The sequence below is a fragment of the Microcaecilia unicolor genome, chromosome 12, assembly GCF_901765095.1.
Source record: "Microcaecilia unicolor chromosome 12, aMicUni1.1, whole genome shotgun sequence".
NCBI lineage: Eukaryota > Metazoa > Chordata > Amphibia > Gymnophiona > Siphonopidae > Microcaecilia > Microcaecilia unicolor.
The window spans coordinates 1888910-1905398 of record NC_044042.1 but is presented as its reverse complement, the minus strand read 5'-3'; the positions used below and the strand labels follow the sequence as shown (position 1 = coordinate 1905398).

Below are 16489 nucleotides of genomic sequence, written 5' to 3'. Positions count from 1 at the left end.
GGGATAATTCCTGCAGCTTTCCTGCCTCCTTTTCCCAGGCTCTGGTCGCATTTGTTGGTACTTGAGGATCCAGAATAGTTTAGACACTTGGCTCTAACACTCTTATTACTAAATCGGTTCTTGTGCTTTATTCCCTTAACAGCATCCAGTTTTCTTACAACAAGATTTTATCAGTGGGATTAGGAATCTGTCAAGGCTTATCGTGGAAGATGCTTAAGACTTTCGTATGAGCTTTTATCAGTGGGATTAGGAATCTCATCTGTCAGGGTTTATCGTGGAAGATGCTTAAGACTTTCGTACGAGCTTTTATCAGTGGGATTAGGAATCTGTCAGGGTTTATCGTGGAAGATGTTTAAGACTTTCGTACGAGCTTTTATCAGTGGGATTAGGAATCTGTCAGGGCTTATCGTGGAAGATGCTTAAGACTTTCGTATGAGCTTTTATCAGTGGGATTAGGAATCTGTCAGGGTTTATCGTGGAAGATGTTTAAGACTTTCGTACGAGCTTTTATCAGTGGGATTAGGAATCTGTCAGGGCTTATCGTGGAAGATGTTTAAGACTTTCGTATGAGCTTTTATCAGTGGGATTAGGAATCTGTCAGGGCTTATCGTGGAAGATGCTTAAGACTTTCGTATGAGCTTTTATCAGTGGGATTAGGAATCTGTCAGGGTTTATCGTGGAAGATGTTTAAGACTTTCGTACGAGCTTTTATCAGTGGGATTAGGAATCTCATCTGTCAGGGTTTATCGTGGAAGATGCTTAAGACTTTCGTACGAGCTTTTATCAGTGGGATTAGGAATCTGTCAGGGTTTATCGTGGAAGATGTTTAAGACTTTCGTACGAGCTTTTATCAGTGGGATTAGGAATCTGTCAGGGCTTATCGTGGAAGATGCTTAAGACTTTCGTATGAGCTTTTATCAGTGGGATTAGGAATCTGTCAGGGTTTATCGTGGAAGATGTTTAAGACTTTCGTACGAGCTTTTATCAGTGGGATTAGGAATCTCATCTGTCAGGGTTTATCGTGGAAGATGCTTAAGACTTTCGTACGAGCTTTTATCAGTGGGATTAGGAATCTCGCAGGGTTAATCGTGGAAGATGTTTAAGGCTCTCTTGTTAGATCATTTCCCACTGTTTATGCGTAACCCTGGATCCTATCACAGTCTATGAACGACACCTTCACACATCCACCTTTCCTCTTATGTTTTAGTATAATTAATGGTCTCCCTGTTCCCCTCCTTACCTTACTGTATTTCAAAAGTGTAACTTAGGTTCCTCTAACTGTTTCAGTCCTCTTCTCCGATTTTAATAGGTTTATCCAATGTAAATAAACAATTTGTTTGGCAGTATGTTAAACAACACTGAAATGTGAAATGAATGTGTTCCCCACCCCCATGTGTACATGATGCGCTGTTGGCGAAGGAGGAAAAGGCGGCTGAGGGGAGATATGACAGAGGTCTATAAAATAATGAGTGGAGTTGAACAGGTAGATGTGAAGCACCTGTTTAGGATTTCCAAAAATACTAGGACTAGGGGGCATTTGATGAAGCTACAATGTAGTAAATTTAAAACAAATCGGAGAAAATGTTTCTTCACTCAACGTGTAATTGGACTCTGGAATTCGTTGCCAGAGAATGTGGTAGGGGTGGTTAGCGTAGCGGAGTTTAAAAAAGGTTTGGACGGCTTCCTAAAGGAAAAGTTCATAGACCGTTATTAAATGGACTTGGGGAAAATCCACTAATTCTGGGATTAGCAGTATAAAATGCTTTGTACTTTTTTGGGATCTTGCCAGGTATTTGTGACCTGGATTGGCCACTATTGGAAACAGGATGCTGGGCTTGATGGACCTTTGGTCTGTCCCAGTATGGCAATACTTATGTAGTTATGTCTAGTTATGGAATACCATGTAGGCACTTAATGTGCTCTGCGTGGACATATGTGTATATGTCGGTATTCTATCATTTACATGTGTATGTTTTAGGTTCTCACATTATAGAAATACCCTGACAATGTGGACATGATGTCCGGTGGAGAAAATGTGCTACTTCTGTATACAGGGTTATTCATTTAGTTAAAATTGTTAACGTATCGCCAATCAGAGCCCGTCTGTCCAACATGGTTTCCAAACGTGGAAGGGGAGTGGAATGGAGGCCTAGGTCAGTGCAGCAGGTTGTGGACCTGGGGAACTGGGCTCGATTTTCCGCTGCTGTCTGACGGTCGGCATTGGGTTGAGATCCTGGGGATTCAGGTTCAGTTCCCTCTGCAGCTCCGTGTGACCCTGGGCAAGTCACTTAGCCCTCCATTGCCCCAGGTACAAATATATAACTTAGATTGTGAACCCATTAGGTACCTAAATTAATAAATTAGTCACCTCAGGGATCCCTTGCAGTATATCAAGTGCTGAAAGGAAATTAAAAAAAAAAAAAAATCACACACATCAGCACTTCACAGCCAGTAGTGAGATTTGCAATTATTTCCAATTCAGAGGTAGAGAGGTGTGTTAGTCCGTGTTTTATTTTGTTTGATTTCTATTGATAACCAGTTCAGAGGTACAAAGTCAGCTGTTTCTGTTTTCTCAGTGTTTCCTGTAGCAGCTCTGAGCCGTCGTGTTCATACTCCGTATCCTGCCTGCTATGTTTGATGTCCTGGTGAGGGGATCCTGTCTCTGATATTTGTTTTGTCTGTGTGATACAGAATCCTGTGTTTTAGGTTTTGTGTCTCTGAGTGAGGTGATCAGTTTTGCAGATGGTACATAATTAGTTGAAGTTATTAAAATGGTGAGGATTTTGAGGATTTGCAGCAGGATCTTAAATAGAAATAAATCCAAACCAAGGTGAGGAAAATAAGGCCTAACTTCATATATTTTTTGACAAGCTTTTGAAGACATGGCTCCTCCTGTATACCCTGGTTCGTTGCAGATTTTTGATTATTGTTACCAGAGGTTATTTTGGGATTAATTTTTAAGACTTGGTTATGAACCTGTGGCAGTGCCTTCGAAAGCTTGTTAAAAAGTGCTTTAAGTTAGTCCAATAAAAGAGATAGCGCCTTATTTTTCTCACCTTTGTTTTATTTCTATTTATAACCTCTAAAGTGGACGTAACGCAGCAGCAACCCTAAGTTATCCCAGAAGGATCTTAGGACACTGAGCATCTAAATGGCAGATGAAATTTAATGTGGAGAAACGCAAAATGACGCGTCTAGGGCTCTTCAGCTTGGAGAAAAGACGGCTGAGGGGAGATATGATAGAGGTCTATAAAATAATGAGTGCAGTGGAACGGGTAGACATGAATCATTTGTTTACTCTTTCCAAAAATACTAGGACTAGGGGGCATGCGATGAAGCTACAAAGTAGTAAATTTAATATGAATTGGAGAAAATGTTTCTTCACTCAACATGTAATTAAACTCTGGAATTTGTTGCCAGAGTTATGTGGTAAAGGTGGTTAGCTTAGCGGGGTTTAAAAAAGGTCTGGACAGCTTCCTAAAGGAAAAGTCCATAGACCATTATTAAATTGACTTGGGAAAATCCACCGCTTATTTCTGGGATAAGCAGCAGTAAATGTATTGAGCTTTTCTGGGATCTTGCCAGGTATTTGTGACCTGGATTGGCCACTGTTGGAAACAGGATGCTGGGCTTGATGGACCCTTGGTCTGTCCCAGTGTGGCAATACTTATGTACTTATGATGCACATGGGGAAGAATAATCCCAATTACATATAGACGATGCCGAGTTCTGAGTTAGGAGTCGCCACGAGAAAAAGATCTTAGTCACTGTGGAATAATGACATTTCAAGTCCAGTGGGCTGCGGCTGCTAAGAAAGCAAACAGGACATTAGTGATTATTCAGAAAGGGAATGAGAACAATACTGACAATATCATTATGTCTTTGTACAAGTCCTACACCTCGGGAACTGTGCAGTTCTGGTTGCCCCATCTCAAAAATGACAGAACAAGCAGAAAAGATTCAGAGAAGGATGTCAGGATGGAAACCTCTCTTAAGAAAAGAGGTGAAACAGGTTAGGGCTTTTCAGCCTGGAAAAAAATGACGGAGGGGATATGATAAGTTTATAAAATCCTGAGTGGGCAGGACAGCTACTTTTGGAGATGGGATGCTGGCTCGGTGGCTTTTCTCCTGTTCTTTTGATCCTGTGTCGGATGTATTAATCCGCAAACGAATCTTTTCCGGAGATGGGAAGGCGGTAGAACGAGAGGACATGAAATGAGATTGAAGGGGGGCAGACTCAGGAAAGATGTCAGGAAGTATTTTTTCATGGAGAGGGTGGTGGACGCTTGGAATGCCCTCCTGCGGGAGGTGGTGGAGATGAAAACGGTAACGGAGTTCAAACATGCGTGGGATAAAGGAATCCTGTGCAGAAGGAATGGATCCTCAGAAGCTTAGCTGAAATTGGGTGGCGGAGCAGTTGGGGGGAAGAGGGGGTGGTGGTTGGGAAGCAAGGATAGGGGAGGGCAGACTTATACGGTCTGTACCAGAGCCGGTGATGGGAGGCGGGACTGGTGGTTGGGAGGCGGGAAATACTGCTGGGCAGACTTATATGGTCTGTGCCCTGAAAAGGACAGGTACAAATTCAAGGTAAGGTATACACATATGAGTTTGTCTTGGGCAGACTGGATGGACCATGCAGGTCTTTTTCTGCCGTCATCTACTATGTTACTATGTATGTTACTATGTTTTGTGTCTCAGTGTGGCAGGGATTCAATCTTTGCTCCATATTTTTTCTTTTTTTAGCTCCTGTTTTCCAGCAGTCACACGGATCTGTGCAGTGATGACCCCCGTGTGACGGCATCTGTCATTGGTGTCACCAGTAACTCCTGCCCACCGGATCTAAGTATCAAAAGGGAACTGACAGGTACGAGAGGTTTGGGGCTGGCTGTAATCTGGTTTTAGCTCAGTGTTGGGACAGGGCTCAGTCTAATTCCTGTCCTTTGCCGAGAGGAACTGGAGAAATACCTCTGGTCAGTTTTCATCTGGCAGAACATGTGTCTGTTGAATCCTTCCTTAGCCCTTTCTCAGGGCCGCCGAGAGACTGGGCCAGGCCCGGGGCCCCCCCACACCCGAGGTCGCCGGGCCCTCTGTACTGACCTTAAGCGCCTCACCTTCGAAAGCACAGCAAGCAGTGGCAGACCACGCCTTCCTTCCGTGTCCTACCGTCACGGAAGTTATGTCAGGCGAGGGCGGGACATGGAAGGAAGGAGTGGTCTGCCGCTGCTTGCTGCGCTTTCGAAGGTGAAGCGCTTAAGTTCAATGGGAGCGATGGAGGGCGGGCCCCCCCCCTCAGAGGCCCGGGCTCGGGGAATTTTGTCCCCCCTCCCCCCCCCGTCCCCCCCTCTCGACGTCCCTGCCCTTCCTTTGGTTAGCCATATATCCAATGTTGGACCTAATCCAGGCACTGGTGTTGAGAATGTGGGTCTTTGGTGTGCTGGAAGTTATCAGAGTGCCAGCTGATATTCAGGCTGGTTCCTGGGTAAAGGTAGGACACTCTATTTGCTGTTCTAATTTTATCCGGGCACTTTTCTAATTAGCAGACTGAAAATTATCATTAACTGCCCTGACTCTGCCCCCAGACCTCCATGGCATAAATCTGATAGTGCTGTGAGAGTCCGTGCTGATATTCAGGGAAGATGATTTATGAAACGCCCACTTGTGAGCGTTCCTGGATCTGGGGCGGACCTGGCTGCAAGTCTCTCGCAGGCTCCATCAGGTGCCTCCACCCGGGGAAGAAATGCGTTAGTGGGTGGAATCTCCTTCCTTTCCCCTCAGGAAATTCAAAAAGACCTCTGTGAACAAGGCTGGCTGAAATGTCAAAAGATTTATTTGGTAGTGAAAAGTATTTCTGGTAATGAAACTTATTAAGACCTCTGAGTGAATGGTGTTCAATCTATCAAATCTCCTTTAAACATATTTCCCTGATACTTTATGAAGTCTTTTTATCGGAGTGGCAGTTCCCTTGCTCCTTCATTGAGTCTTCCCAGTTGTCCATTCCCACTGTGTCCCCAGGACTCACCCTCCTGCTGGACCACTGTAGATAGGCTGGATGTCCAACCTGCTGTCTGGTTCCGAATGCTGATTGCCCTCCCAGGAGCCTCTGTCTCCTCCATACACATAGAAACAGAGAAAAATGTAGACAGAGACTATACAGCCTTTCCAGTCTGCCCATCTTCTCTCCCTATCGCTCCCTTAGAGATCCTATATACGTGTCCCAAACAGATACTGTTTGTCTCCACCACTTCCACTGGGAGGCTGTTCCATTCATTCGTCACCCTTTCCATGAAGAAGTATTTCCTCGGGTTTCTTCTGAGTCTGTCCCTATTCACTTTCATCCTATGCCCCCTCGTTCCAGAGCTTCTTTTCAATTGAAAAAGACTCGTCTCCTGGGCATTTATACCGCATAAGTATTTAAATGTCTCTATCATATCTCCCCTCCCATCTTTCTTCCAAAGAATACACATTGAGATCTTTAATTGAAGACCACTGACCATTTTAGTAGCCACCCTCTGGACCAACTTCATCTTGTTATTATCTTTTTGAAGGTGCAGTATCCAAAGAAGATCGACCAAAATGGCAAGTCACATAACCCTCAATTGCCCCATGTAAGCCGCATTGAGCCTGCCATGAATGGGAAAGTGCGGGGTACAAATGTAACAAAAAAAAGGGGATGAAACTCCTCCCATATAAGGAAAGGCTAAAGAGGTTAGGGCTCTTCAGCTTGGAAAAGAGACAGCTGAGGGGGGATATGATTGAGGTCTACAAAATCCTGACTGGTGAAGAGCGGGTGGAGGTGAATCGATTTTGCACTCATTCAAAGAGTACAAAGACCAGGGGAACACTCAACGAAAATTACATGGAAATACTTTTAAAACAAATAGGAAATATTTTTTCACTCAAAGAATAGTTAAGCCAGAGGATGTGGTAATGGTGGTTAGCCTATCTGAGTTTAAAAAAGGTTTGGACAAGTTCCTGGAGAAATCACACACGATCACACCCAAGACCTGCTCCCCTTTCATACACATAAGTTCTTTGCCCCCTAAACGGTAACATTCCCTTGGGATTTTGCAGCCCAAATGCATGACCCTGCATTTTTTTAGCATTAAATCTTAGCTGCCAAATTCCAGACCATTCCTCTGCTTTCGCTAAGTCTTTCCTCATGTTATCCACACCTTCAGGGGTGTCTATCCTATTGCAGATTTTGGTATCACCCACAAAGAGGTAAAGCTTACCAGACAGCCCTTCAGCAATATCACTTACAAAAAAATGTTAAAAAGAACCGGGCCAAGAACCGAACCTTTTCCTCAGATTGAGCTTGCCAGGTGCCCTTGGCCTGGATTGGCCGCTGTTGTGGACAGGATGCTGGGGCTCGATGGACCTTTGGTCTTTTCCCAGTGTGGCATTACTTATGTACTTATGTCTGTGGCAAGTGGCCTGGAGTCCAGACACATCTTCAGTACCTGCATTTCAGTTGGCATAGATGCAAAACTAATGTGTTAGGTTAGATGCAGATAACATTTCCCCACAGATTGAGGGGAAACCAGTGATAAATAGGTGCAGCGAAGGGCCACTAAAATGATAGCGGGGATGGGACGACTTCCCTATGAAGAAAGACTAAGGAGGCTAGGGCTTTTCAGCTTGGAGAAGAGACGGCTGAGGGGAGACATGATAGAGGTATATAAAATAATGAGTGGAGTGGAACAGGTGGATGTGAAGCGTCTGTTCACGCTTTCCAAAAATACTAGGACTAGGGGGCATTCGATGAAACTACAGTGTAGTAAATTTAAAACAAATCGGAGAAAATTTTTCTTCACCCAACATATAATTAAACTCTGGAATTCGTTGCCGGAGAAAGTGGTGAAGGCGGTTAGCTTAGCAGAGTTTAAAAAGGGATTGGATGGTTTCCTAAAGGATAAGTCCATAAACCACTACTAAATGGACTTGGGAAAAATCCACAATTCCGGGAATAACATGTATAGAATGTTTGTACGTTTGGGAAGCTTGCCAGGTGCCCTTGGCCTGGATTGGCCGCTGTCGTGGACAGGATGCTGGGCTCGATGGACCCTTGGTCTTTCCCAGTGTGGCATGTACTTATGTAGTGAAGGCGGTTAGCTAGGCAGAGTTTAAAAAGGGGTTAGACGGTTTCCTAAAGGACAAGTCCATAAACCGCGACTAAATGGACTTGGGAAAAATCCATAATTCCAGGAATAACATGTATAGAATGTTTGTACGTTTGGGAAGCTTGCCAGGTGCCCTTGGCCTGGATTGGCCGCTGTCGTGGACAGGATGCTGGGCTCGATGGACCCTTGGTCTTTTCCCAGTGTGGCATTACTTATGTACTTATATACTACTATGTCACCCTCCACTCAACCAGTTCCTAACCCAGTCAGTCGCTTTAGGGCCCATACCGAGGGCATTCAGTTTATTTATTAGTCTTCTATGCAGAACCGCATCAAAGGCTTTGCTAAAATCTAAATACACCATACCTAGAGCTTTCCCTCGATCCAACTCTCTGGCCTGTGCCAGGGCTCCAAGTTCCGATTGCACTCCCAGGAGCCTCCAACACTCTTTCTGAGTTCCGGCAATGATTGAGCCAGCTCAGGCATCATTTCTAGTTTAGAGGCTGTGGCCTGCAGTTCCACGGTTTCCCCAGTAGAGGGAAGAAGACGCCCCTCTCAGCCGAAATATATTGGAGAAAGATTGAATCACCGCTTGACTGCTGCAGATATCTTCTGCTGAGGAGTTTTCCCTGAACCCCCCTAGCCAGCTTTACTTACCTTTATTCAGTGCGTGTCCATTATTAACACTAACTTTATTTATCAACTTTAATGGATAATCATCCCCAAAGTGTGTAAATGTTTATAATTAGTCTGTCTTTTCTCCCAGTGAGCAATTTATAAATCTCACCCCCTGTGCTGCTCACCTTCCCCCTTGCTTACATTTCACTGACAGGCTGCTGCCAGAGCAAAATATGTCAGAACGCTTTCTCTCTCTCTCAAACGATTCACCTCAGCCAGAGAGAATAAATCAGCCCTTCAAAATCCCTTTGACCAGAGATTTCTTCTTCTCCTTCTGTATCTGAGAACTGCCTCCCTTTAGGGGGGGTTTCACTTGAGCCCTTTTAAAATATCTAGAGTGAACCACTGACTGTTACGCCAAGGTGCAGGGTAATGAAGGAAGATGCAGGATCGGCTCGATCTATGGACCAGGTGAGGCCCAGGGCACCGGAATTGCACTTTTGACCTTCAGACTCCTAGAGGGATAGAAGCTGGACTGGGATTTTGAAGCCCTAGGCAAATGCCTTACTTGGTCCAGCTGGGGGGGTGGGGGGGGGGGAGAAGATACTGATGGAGGGAAGGGGCTGGAGAGTGGAGGCACAGATAACAGTTTGTGGATGGGGTTGGGGGCACCAATTAAAAAGGTGGCTCAGGTCACCTCAGTCCCTTGAACCAGCCCAGGGAAGATGATTTACATTTCTGGTGTCTGCACAGTGGTGATTGCGTAATATCGCTGCCCAGATCTAGTCCTGAGGTCCCTGGTTAACATGAGTGTTGATTTCTGCTGGAGTTGGTGAATCGACCCAGAGGACAGGAATTACACAGGAGGAATCTGTCTGTGTGAGAGCACACAAGTCACACATGTACAGCCGCTACAGTTCACTCTGTCCATTTCTCTTGCAGACGCAGAGAACCGAGCAATAGCCAAAGAGCGGCAGAAGAAAGACAATCACAATTTGAGTACGTTTACATTCCCAATCCAAAATATGGAGAGAGAAAGCAGAGAGTTAGTGAGTAACGCAGAGAGTGTACAGCAGTGGCATAGCCATGAGGGGTTTCCCACTTTGGGCTCAGGTCCCCTCCTAACCTGCCACACCTGTTAAATAGCCGGTGGATATGCCGAAGCCCTGCCAAAGAAATTCACTGCCGAGACATTCCCACCCTCCTCTTGCTGCCACAGGAAACAGGAAGTCGTCAGCTCACTTCCAGCTGCTAACACTGGGAGGGAATCCTTGTGCGTGCTCAGGGAGTCCTGGAGTTGGCAGCTGGAGGCGCACTGCGGCCTTCATTCACTGGCCTGGTCTTGGCATCCCCATCAGCAAAGGTATTTTTAATGTGCCGGGGGAGGTGGGGGAGAGGGAATGTGTTGCCCCCTAGTCCACCCCTGCCCCCTCCACCTGAAAATCGAAGGGTTGGCTATGTCCCTGGTGCACAGAGTGTGTGAGCAATGCAGAGAGTTTGCTGAGAAAACAGACAGCACTAGTAGAGTCCAGAGGCAGGTGTAGGGAACGGATTGATGAATGGAGCAAGTTCAGAGTTCAGGGAACATGGTGGAAATGCCCTCGAGGGGCATCACAGACACTGATCTGATTTTCTTCTCTCTCTTCAGTTGAGCGAAGACGAAGATTCAACATTAATGACCGTATCAAAGAGCTTGGAACTCTGATCCCTAAAGTCACTGACCTGTAAGTAGCAGCTGCATGGTGAGAAAACTGCAGTGTCCTGTCCGTCTGCCAGTAGCACTGGCTCAATTTTCAATTCTCCTGTCCAGATGCAAAGGCTGTGGCTACTTTTACCCCAGGCTTTGTAGCAGGGCTTAAAGGAGAAGTGAGAGGACAGGTTCCTTTGCACCTGCTTTTTTTTTTTTACAAGTACTTTATCCAGAGCAAAACAGAAGATTCAGGTCTGGAAATATAATGTAAAACATTATTTCCGCTCCTTCCCCCCCCCCCCCCCCCAACCTACCTGCCTTCTACTCAGCTCAAAGTCTGTGCACTATGGGAGATGCCAAAGGTCTGCCATCCCAAAGAGTTTTTTCAACAGTGTGTCCAGGGAATAAATCCAGAAAGAAGTAAGGGTGATACTGTTTTGTAAACCACAAAGGTAGAAGAAAGTAACATGGACTTTGGTGCCTGTGAGTGGATGGACAGAGAGGAAGCAGTAGAAGACCATTTTGAAAGGAGTTTGTGGAACACTTTCCTGTGGTTTACGGACTGGGAAGTGTTCTCCGCTCAGGAGTAGATTCAAGAAACAGCGCCAGAATGTAGGCGCCAGGATGATGCAAAGCTAAGTGCGAATTCTATAGCTAATCAATAGACATAAAACAAAATAAAACATGGAAAAGAAAATAAGATGAAACCTTTAATACATTTCTTGATTAGCTTTCGAAGGTTGCCCTTCTTCATCAGATCAGAAATAAGCAAATGTTGGTAGATGACAGTATATATAAGTGAAACATCAAAGCATTTCAGTGACAGTCTAACAGGATGAGGGTGGATAGGTGAGAGACAGGAAGAGTCGGGTGGATGAGGGACAGGGAGATATGCATGGAGACAGGAGGAAGGGTGACAAAGCAGTACAATTTTATGGTTTATAATGGGCTAGAAAACCCAGATCTTTGTTAAGTCCTGTCTGGTGGGTGTCAAAATATTTAATCATTCTGACTTCAAAGGTCTTACATTCCTGTATTGTTTTAAAGTCACCTTGAATAATGAAACAGTGGGAACAAATCAACTTTTGAAAGGTAAATAGGTGTATCGGCACCTTCTATTACCAGTAATAACACCCCATGTGCATTTCTAGAATTACACGTTTGCCTGCGTTGAGATGCGGCTTGATTATTCTCCTATTTCACCGCATGTGATGGAGTTAGAGGGGACGGGAGGTTCCCACGGTGACTGCATTTTCACCTCTTTCGATAAGACACAAAGGTCTGGATTCAGTAAATGGCCGTGAAAATTGGGCACCGAGGAAAATCGGCGCTTAGGCAGTATTCTGTCCAAGACAAGCATTCTTCCTAGAATAGCGCTTAGCCCCGATTCGCGCACCCAGCTGTGGTCACCCAGATTCTATGACACTGCACGCATCTTGGGAGAGCACCTTATGAGTTTTGGGTGCAAGATGTGTCGCAAGTCCCAATTGCCAAAAACTGATTGTTACCATTCACGAAAGTGTAATTGAATACGCTGAGCTGTTTTTCCTGCATCGGCAGTGGATTACAATTGTAGCAGAAGCCTTGCTTTCATTCTCTTTGAGCTTAATATTCGTATATCTATATATCACAAGACTCCTGAAGAAGGCGTCTGTAGCGCCAAAACACGGCTGTGTTGAGTCGAGTGTATATTTAAATAAAGAGATTGTTCCTAACCTACGTCGCCTACTGGTGTTGGTCAACAGCCTACTCCTCCTACTCCCCCTTTCCACCGTTCAATTATTGTCATTAATTGACTCATTAACCAAGTCAGGTGCGCACATCTCAGGATCGTGTCCAAATACTGAATCCGGGGCAGTGTGTGCCAGTACGTGTGTGTGCTAGGCCTCAATTTCAACGGGTAAATCTGCTGCTCATTCCCCTTTGAAAGTGAATTTACCACTCGCAAGCTTATCGGCCTTCAAGTCCATTTATTGTAACTCTTCAGAGGAATCGACGTGAAAGGCGCTGGAATGAAGCAATGATGCAAAGCCTGTTTCCACTCCGCCAGGTCTCCCTCAAGGGCTAATTTCTTGAGGAGCTTCTGATTTCTGATGCTGCTGCTGCATCCTTGCTGGTTTCAGGGTCTTTCAGAGTCCTGGTCACTACCACACACGCAGCACCTTCGGCAGGAACTTCTGCGATGTTACAGCTTCTCTCTCTTTGCTTCCCAGGGATGTGCGCTGGAATAAAGGCACCATACTGAAGGCTTCGGTCGATTACATTCGGCGCATGCAGAAGGAACAGCAGAGATCACGCGAAGTGGAAAGCCAGTCGAAGAGGCTGGAAATGACAAACAAACAGCTCTGGCTTCGTATCCAGGTAAGCAGAGAGAGAGAGAGAGAGAGAGAAAGAGAAGCCCATTAGCTCCTGGAGACCAGACTTAATTCCAATGCATGTTGTCGGCTCTGCTGGCCAACTGCCCCAGAACAGGAACTTGATGGCAGAGGGGACGAGGGACCGGCAGAGCCCACAACATGCGTTTGAAGACTGGGGACTATGTGACTGACTGCTTGTAAGTTGTTTTGCTGCCCTACCTGCTGCTGGTCTGGAGAAGCAGCAGCAGCTGGGGGAGGGGGAGAGAAAGGAAAGAGGCTGGATGGAAGGGGAGAGGAGGACAGAGGTAATGAGAGGAAGGAGAATAGGAGAGCTGGGGTGAGGGAAAGAGATGGAAAGCTGTACATAGGTACAGTAAAAGAGGGAAATTGAAGATTGGATAGTAAGAATGAATTAAATTTGGACAGAAAGACAGAAAATAAACTGAGAAAGCTGAAAGGAAAAAGAGGAGAGAAAAATGACAAGAGAGTTAAGAGAAGATGGAGGAAAGCAGAAATCAGAGCTCAGACCAACACAATTAGAAAAATAAAATGGCCAGACAACAAAAGTAATTTTATTTTCTGTTTGTGATTAGAATATGTCTGTTTTTGGAATATCCATTTCCACATCTGCTGATTGGAGCTCAGGGATACTTAGGGGATGTTTGACTTGAAGAAGTGGAGAAACAGGTCTCAGTGAATTGTTGTCCAGACTAACTGGAGCAAACATTAACCTCTCTGCCTCACTTCTGCAGGAGCTGGAAATGCAAGCCCAACTCCATGGACTGCCCACTTCTTCGCCCTCTGGCATCAACACAGCAGAGCTGGCACATCAGTTCATTAAACAGGAAATGAGCCGGGAGAAGGGAGCCCTGGACCCCCAGCCGCACATGCACTCTCCATACCAGGAGCTGGACTTTGGCTTCAGCAGCAGTGCTGGTGGCTTCCAGAGCCCCCCGGCCGTGGACCCTGACACGTCCTTTCCCTCCTTGTCCAGGAAGGAGCTGGACTTGATGCTTCTGGACGACAGCCTCTTGCCACTGGCAGTTGACCCCGTCATCTCAGCCATGTCTTCCGAGGCTTCCAAGGCCAGCAGCCGTAGGAGCAGTTATAGCATGGATGACTCGGATGTGCTGTAACAGCAGTCAGCCCAGACTCCATAGGAAGCCTTGCTGGAGGACAGGAGGCGCTGGTGAGGTTGCTTTGATTGGCTTACACTGGCAGATAGGATAGGAACGTCTTCCCTCTGTATTCTAGGAGGCCACCAGGAGCAGGCTGGGATTCTCTGTAATTTGGGAGGTGTGAAGCAGCTCCTGGCAAGTTACCGGTATGAATCTGGTGACGGTTCGAGTTTCATAAACCAGTTTCACGCTGAGCAATCACCAAGTATGGAAAGAAAGTGATTTTTAACTCCAAAAGCAGCGACATGTTGCACTGCCTTAGCTGCACAGAGCAGGCCAAAGGTGTGATTTTTACTCGGTGACACTTTAAGCTCTGCCTTAGTTACTTCTGTCACATAGCTTCATTCACAGGCAGGAAAGAAGTGCATTTGCCTCACCTTAGGGGGGTGGAAACACAATAAATAATGAAAAACAAGCCTTACTGTACCATTCCTGTCCTGTCCCTGAGCAAATCTCAGATTATGACAGGGACCTTCCTAAAATTCAGTTCCTACAGCTGGAAGAGTGAAGGCTCCTGTCTCCTAATGTAAGAATTTGAAGGTTGGGTTAAAGCCCTCTGCGATAGAGAGGAGGATTCACTGGACTTTGATTCGAAAAGCACAGATGAGCCAGGACTGGTCTTTCGGTTCTATTTCATACCACAGAGGGAGTGGGATGAGTGCTCTGTCCTGCAATTGGACGTACACACGGGCTACAAACTGCTCAGGGTTCTCCCATGCGTGCTATCATGGCACTTACATTTACATACAAGCACATACAGAACCAGACCTGTGGACCTGGCATGATCAGGGTATGAAGAACATGAGAGGAAGAAGTTATCACACTAGCTCTGAAGAGCTTAAGGAAATGGGGGTGAATAAATATGGGATTTGGGGAGGAGAGGGGTCGGGGGAAGGAAGGAGGAGGAGGTCGCAGTCACTGGCTGCACTGCAGCAGACTCAGGTGTGCTCTCTGAGGGCAGGAATAAGGTGCAGTTCTCACTGAGTGCTGAAAGAACATGCAGTGATTGAAAGACTAAGAAACAGAAAATGACCATCAGATAAAGCCAGGCTGAACCTCTACATCAACTACTAATTCTCTGTCATCCCTTCATTTCCCTTAGAGGTCCTATATACTTGTCCCAAGCTTTTTTGAAGTCAGATACAGTTTTAATCCAGCACCTCCACCGGGAGGCCATTCCACAAATTCACCGCCCTTTCCTTGAAGAAGTATTTCCTTCCTCTATCACCTTTCACCTTCATCCTATGCCCCCTCAACTTCTTTTCAATTGAAAGAGACTCCCCTCCTGTGCATTTATGCCACATAGTATTTAAATGTCTCTATCATATCTCCCCTATCCCGCTTTCTTCCAAACTATACATATTGAGATCTTTAAGTCTGTCCCCATATTCTCTGTGACGAAGACCACTGACCATTTTAGTACATAAGTACATAAGTAATGCCACACTGGGAAAAGACCAAGAGTCCATCGAGCCCAGCATCCTGTCCACGACAGCGGCCAATCCAGGCCAAGGGCACCTGGTGAGCTTCCCAAACGTGCAAGCATTCTATACATGTTATTCCTGGAATTGTGGATTTTTCCCAAGTCCATTTAGTAGTGGTTTATGGACTTGTCCTTTAGGAAACCGTCTAACCCCTTTTTAAACTCTGCTAAGCTAACCGCCTTCACCACATTCTCCGGCAACGAATTCCAGAGTTTAATTATGCGTTGGGTGAAGAAAGGTTTTCTCCGATTTGTTTTAAATTTACTACACTGTAGTTTCATCCCATGCCCCCTAGTCCTAGTATTTTTGGAAAGCGTGAACAGATGCTTCATGTCCACCCGTTCCACTCCACTCATTATTCTATATACCTCTATCATGGACAGACTCCATCCTGTTTATATCTTTTTGAAGGTTTGGTCTCCAGAATTGTACACAATATTCTAAATGAGGTCTCACCAGAGTCTTATACAGGGGCCTCATCACCTCCTTTTCCTACTGGTCATTCCTCTCCCTATTTACCCAAGATCCTTCTAGCTTTTGCTGTCAACTTTTCTACCTGTTTGGCCACTTTAAGATCATCACCTATGATCACACCCAAGTCCACTCCTCTTTTATACACATAAATGCTTCTTCTGCTCTACTGTTCCGCTCCCTTGCATTTTTTTTTATCTTTAAGTGCTTTTGGTGTATTTGAGTTTGATATACTGCTTTTAATAAATATGTCAACGGGGTCACGAATCCAAAGTTAAAAGGAAAGTATTCCATTAAAAATAGAATGAAATCTAAAACACTTACCCCAATATATTAAATAACTAATTTAGACAGACAGGCGACACCTACAACAACCACAGCATAAATGTACAAAGCAACTCAAACATAAACACACATCTCACAATATCATAACATGCAAATAACAGTTAAATTATATCCCATCTCCCGCACCTCAGGTAATCCATGGACCATAGGCCAGGGTGTAAAATTAAGCCATTAGGGAAACCCTAAACATTTTATGCTTGAGGTGTTTCACAAAGTGCATTCGATA

At 45.4% G+C, this 16489-nt stretch overlaps 1 protein-coding gene across 2 annotated transcripts in view; it reads left to right on the top strand.

Moving 5' to 3' along the window:
• TFEB (transcription factor EB) overlaps window positions 1–15189 on the top strand; it is a 41924-nt gene extending 26735 nt beyond the window's left edge. For both annotated transcript variants that reach the window (XM_030220772.1, XM_030220771.1), the window contains exons 5-9: window positions 4744–4864; window positions 9681–9737; window positions 10387–10462; window positions 12642–12789; window positions 13538–15189. In XM_030220772.1, coding sequence (XP_030076632.1) covers window positions 4744–4864; window positions 9681–9737; window positions 10387–10462; window positions 12642–12789; window positions 13538–13921 — 786 coding nt within the window. In that variant the 3' untranslated portion in view covers window positions 13922–15189. The remainder of the gene's footprint in view (window positions 1–4743; window positions 4865–9680; window positions 9738–10386; window positions 10463–12641; window positions 12790–13537) is intronic.
• The last annotated feature ends 1300 nt before the right edge of the window (window positions 15190–16489 follow it).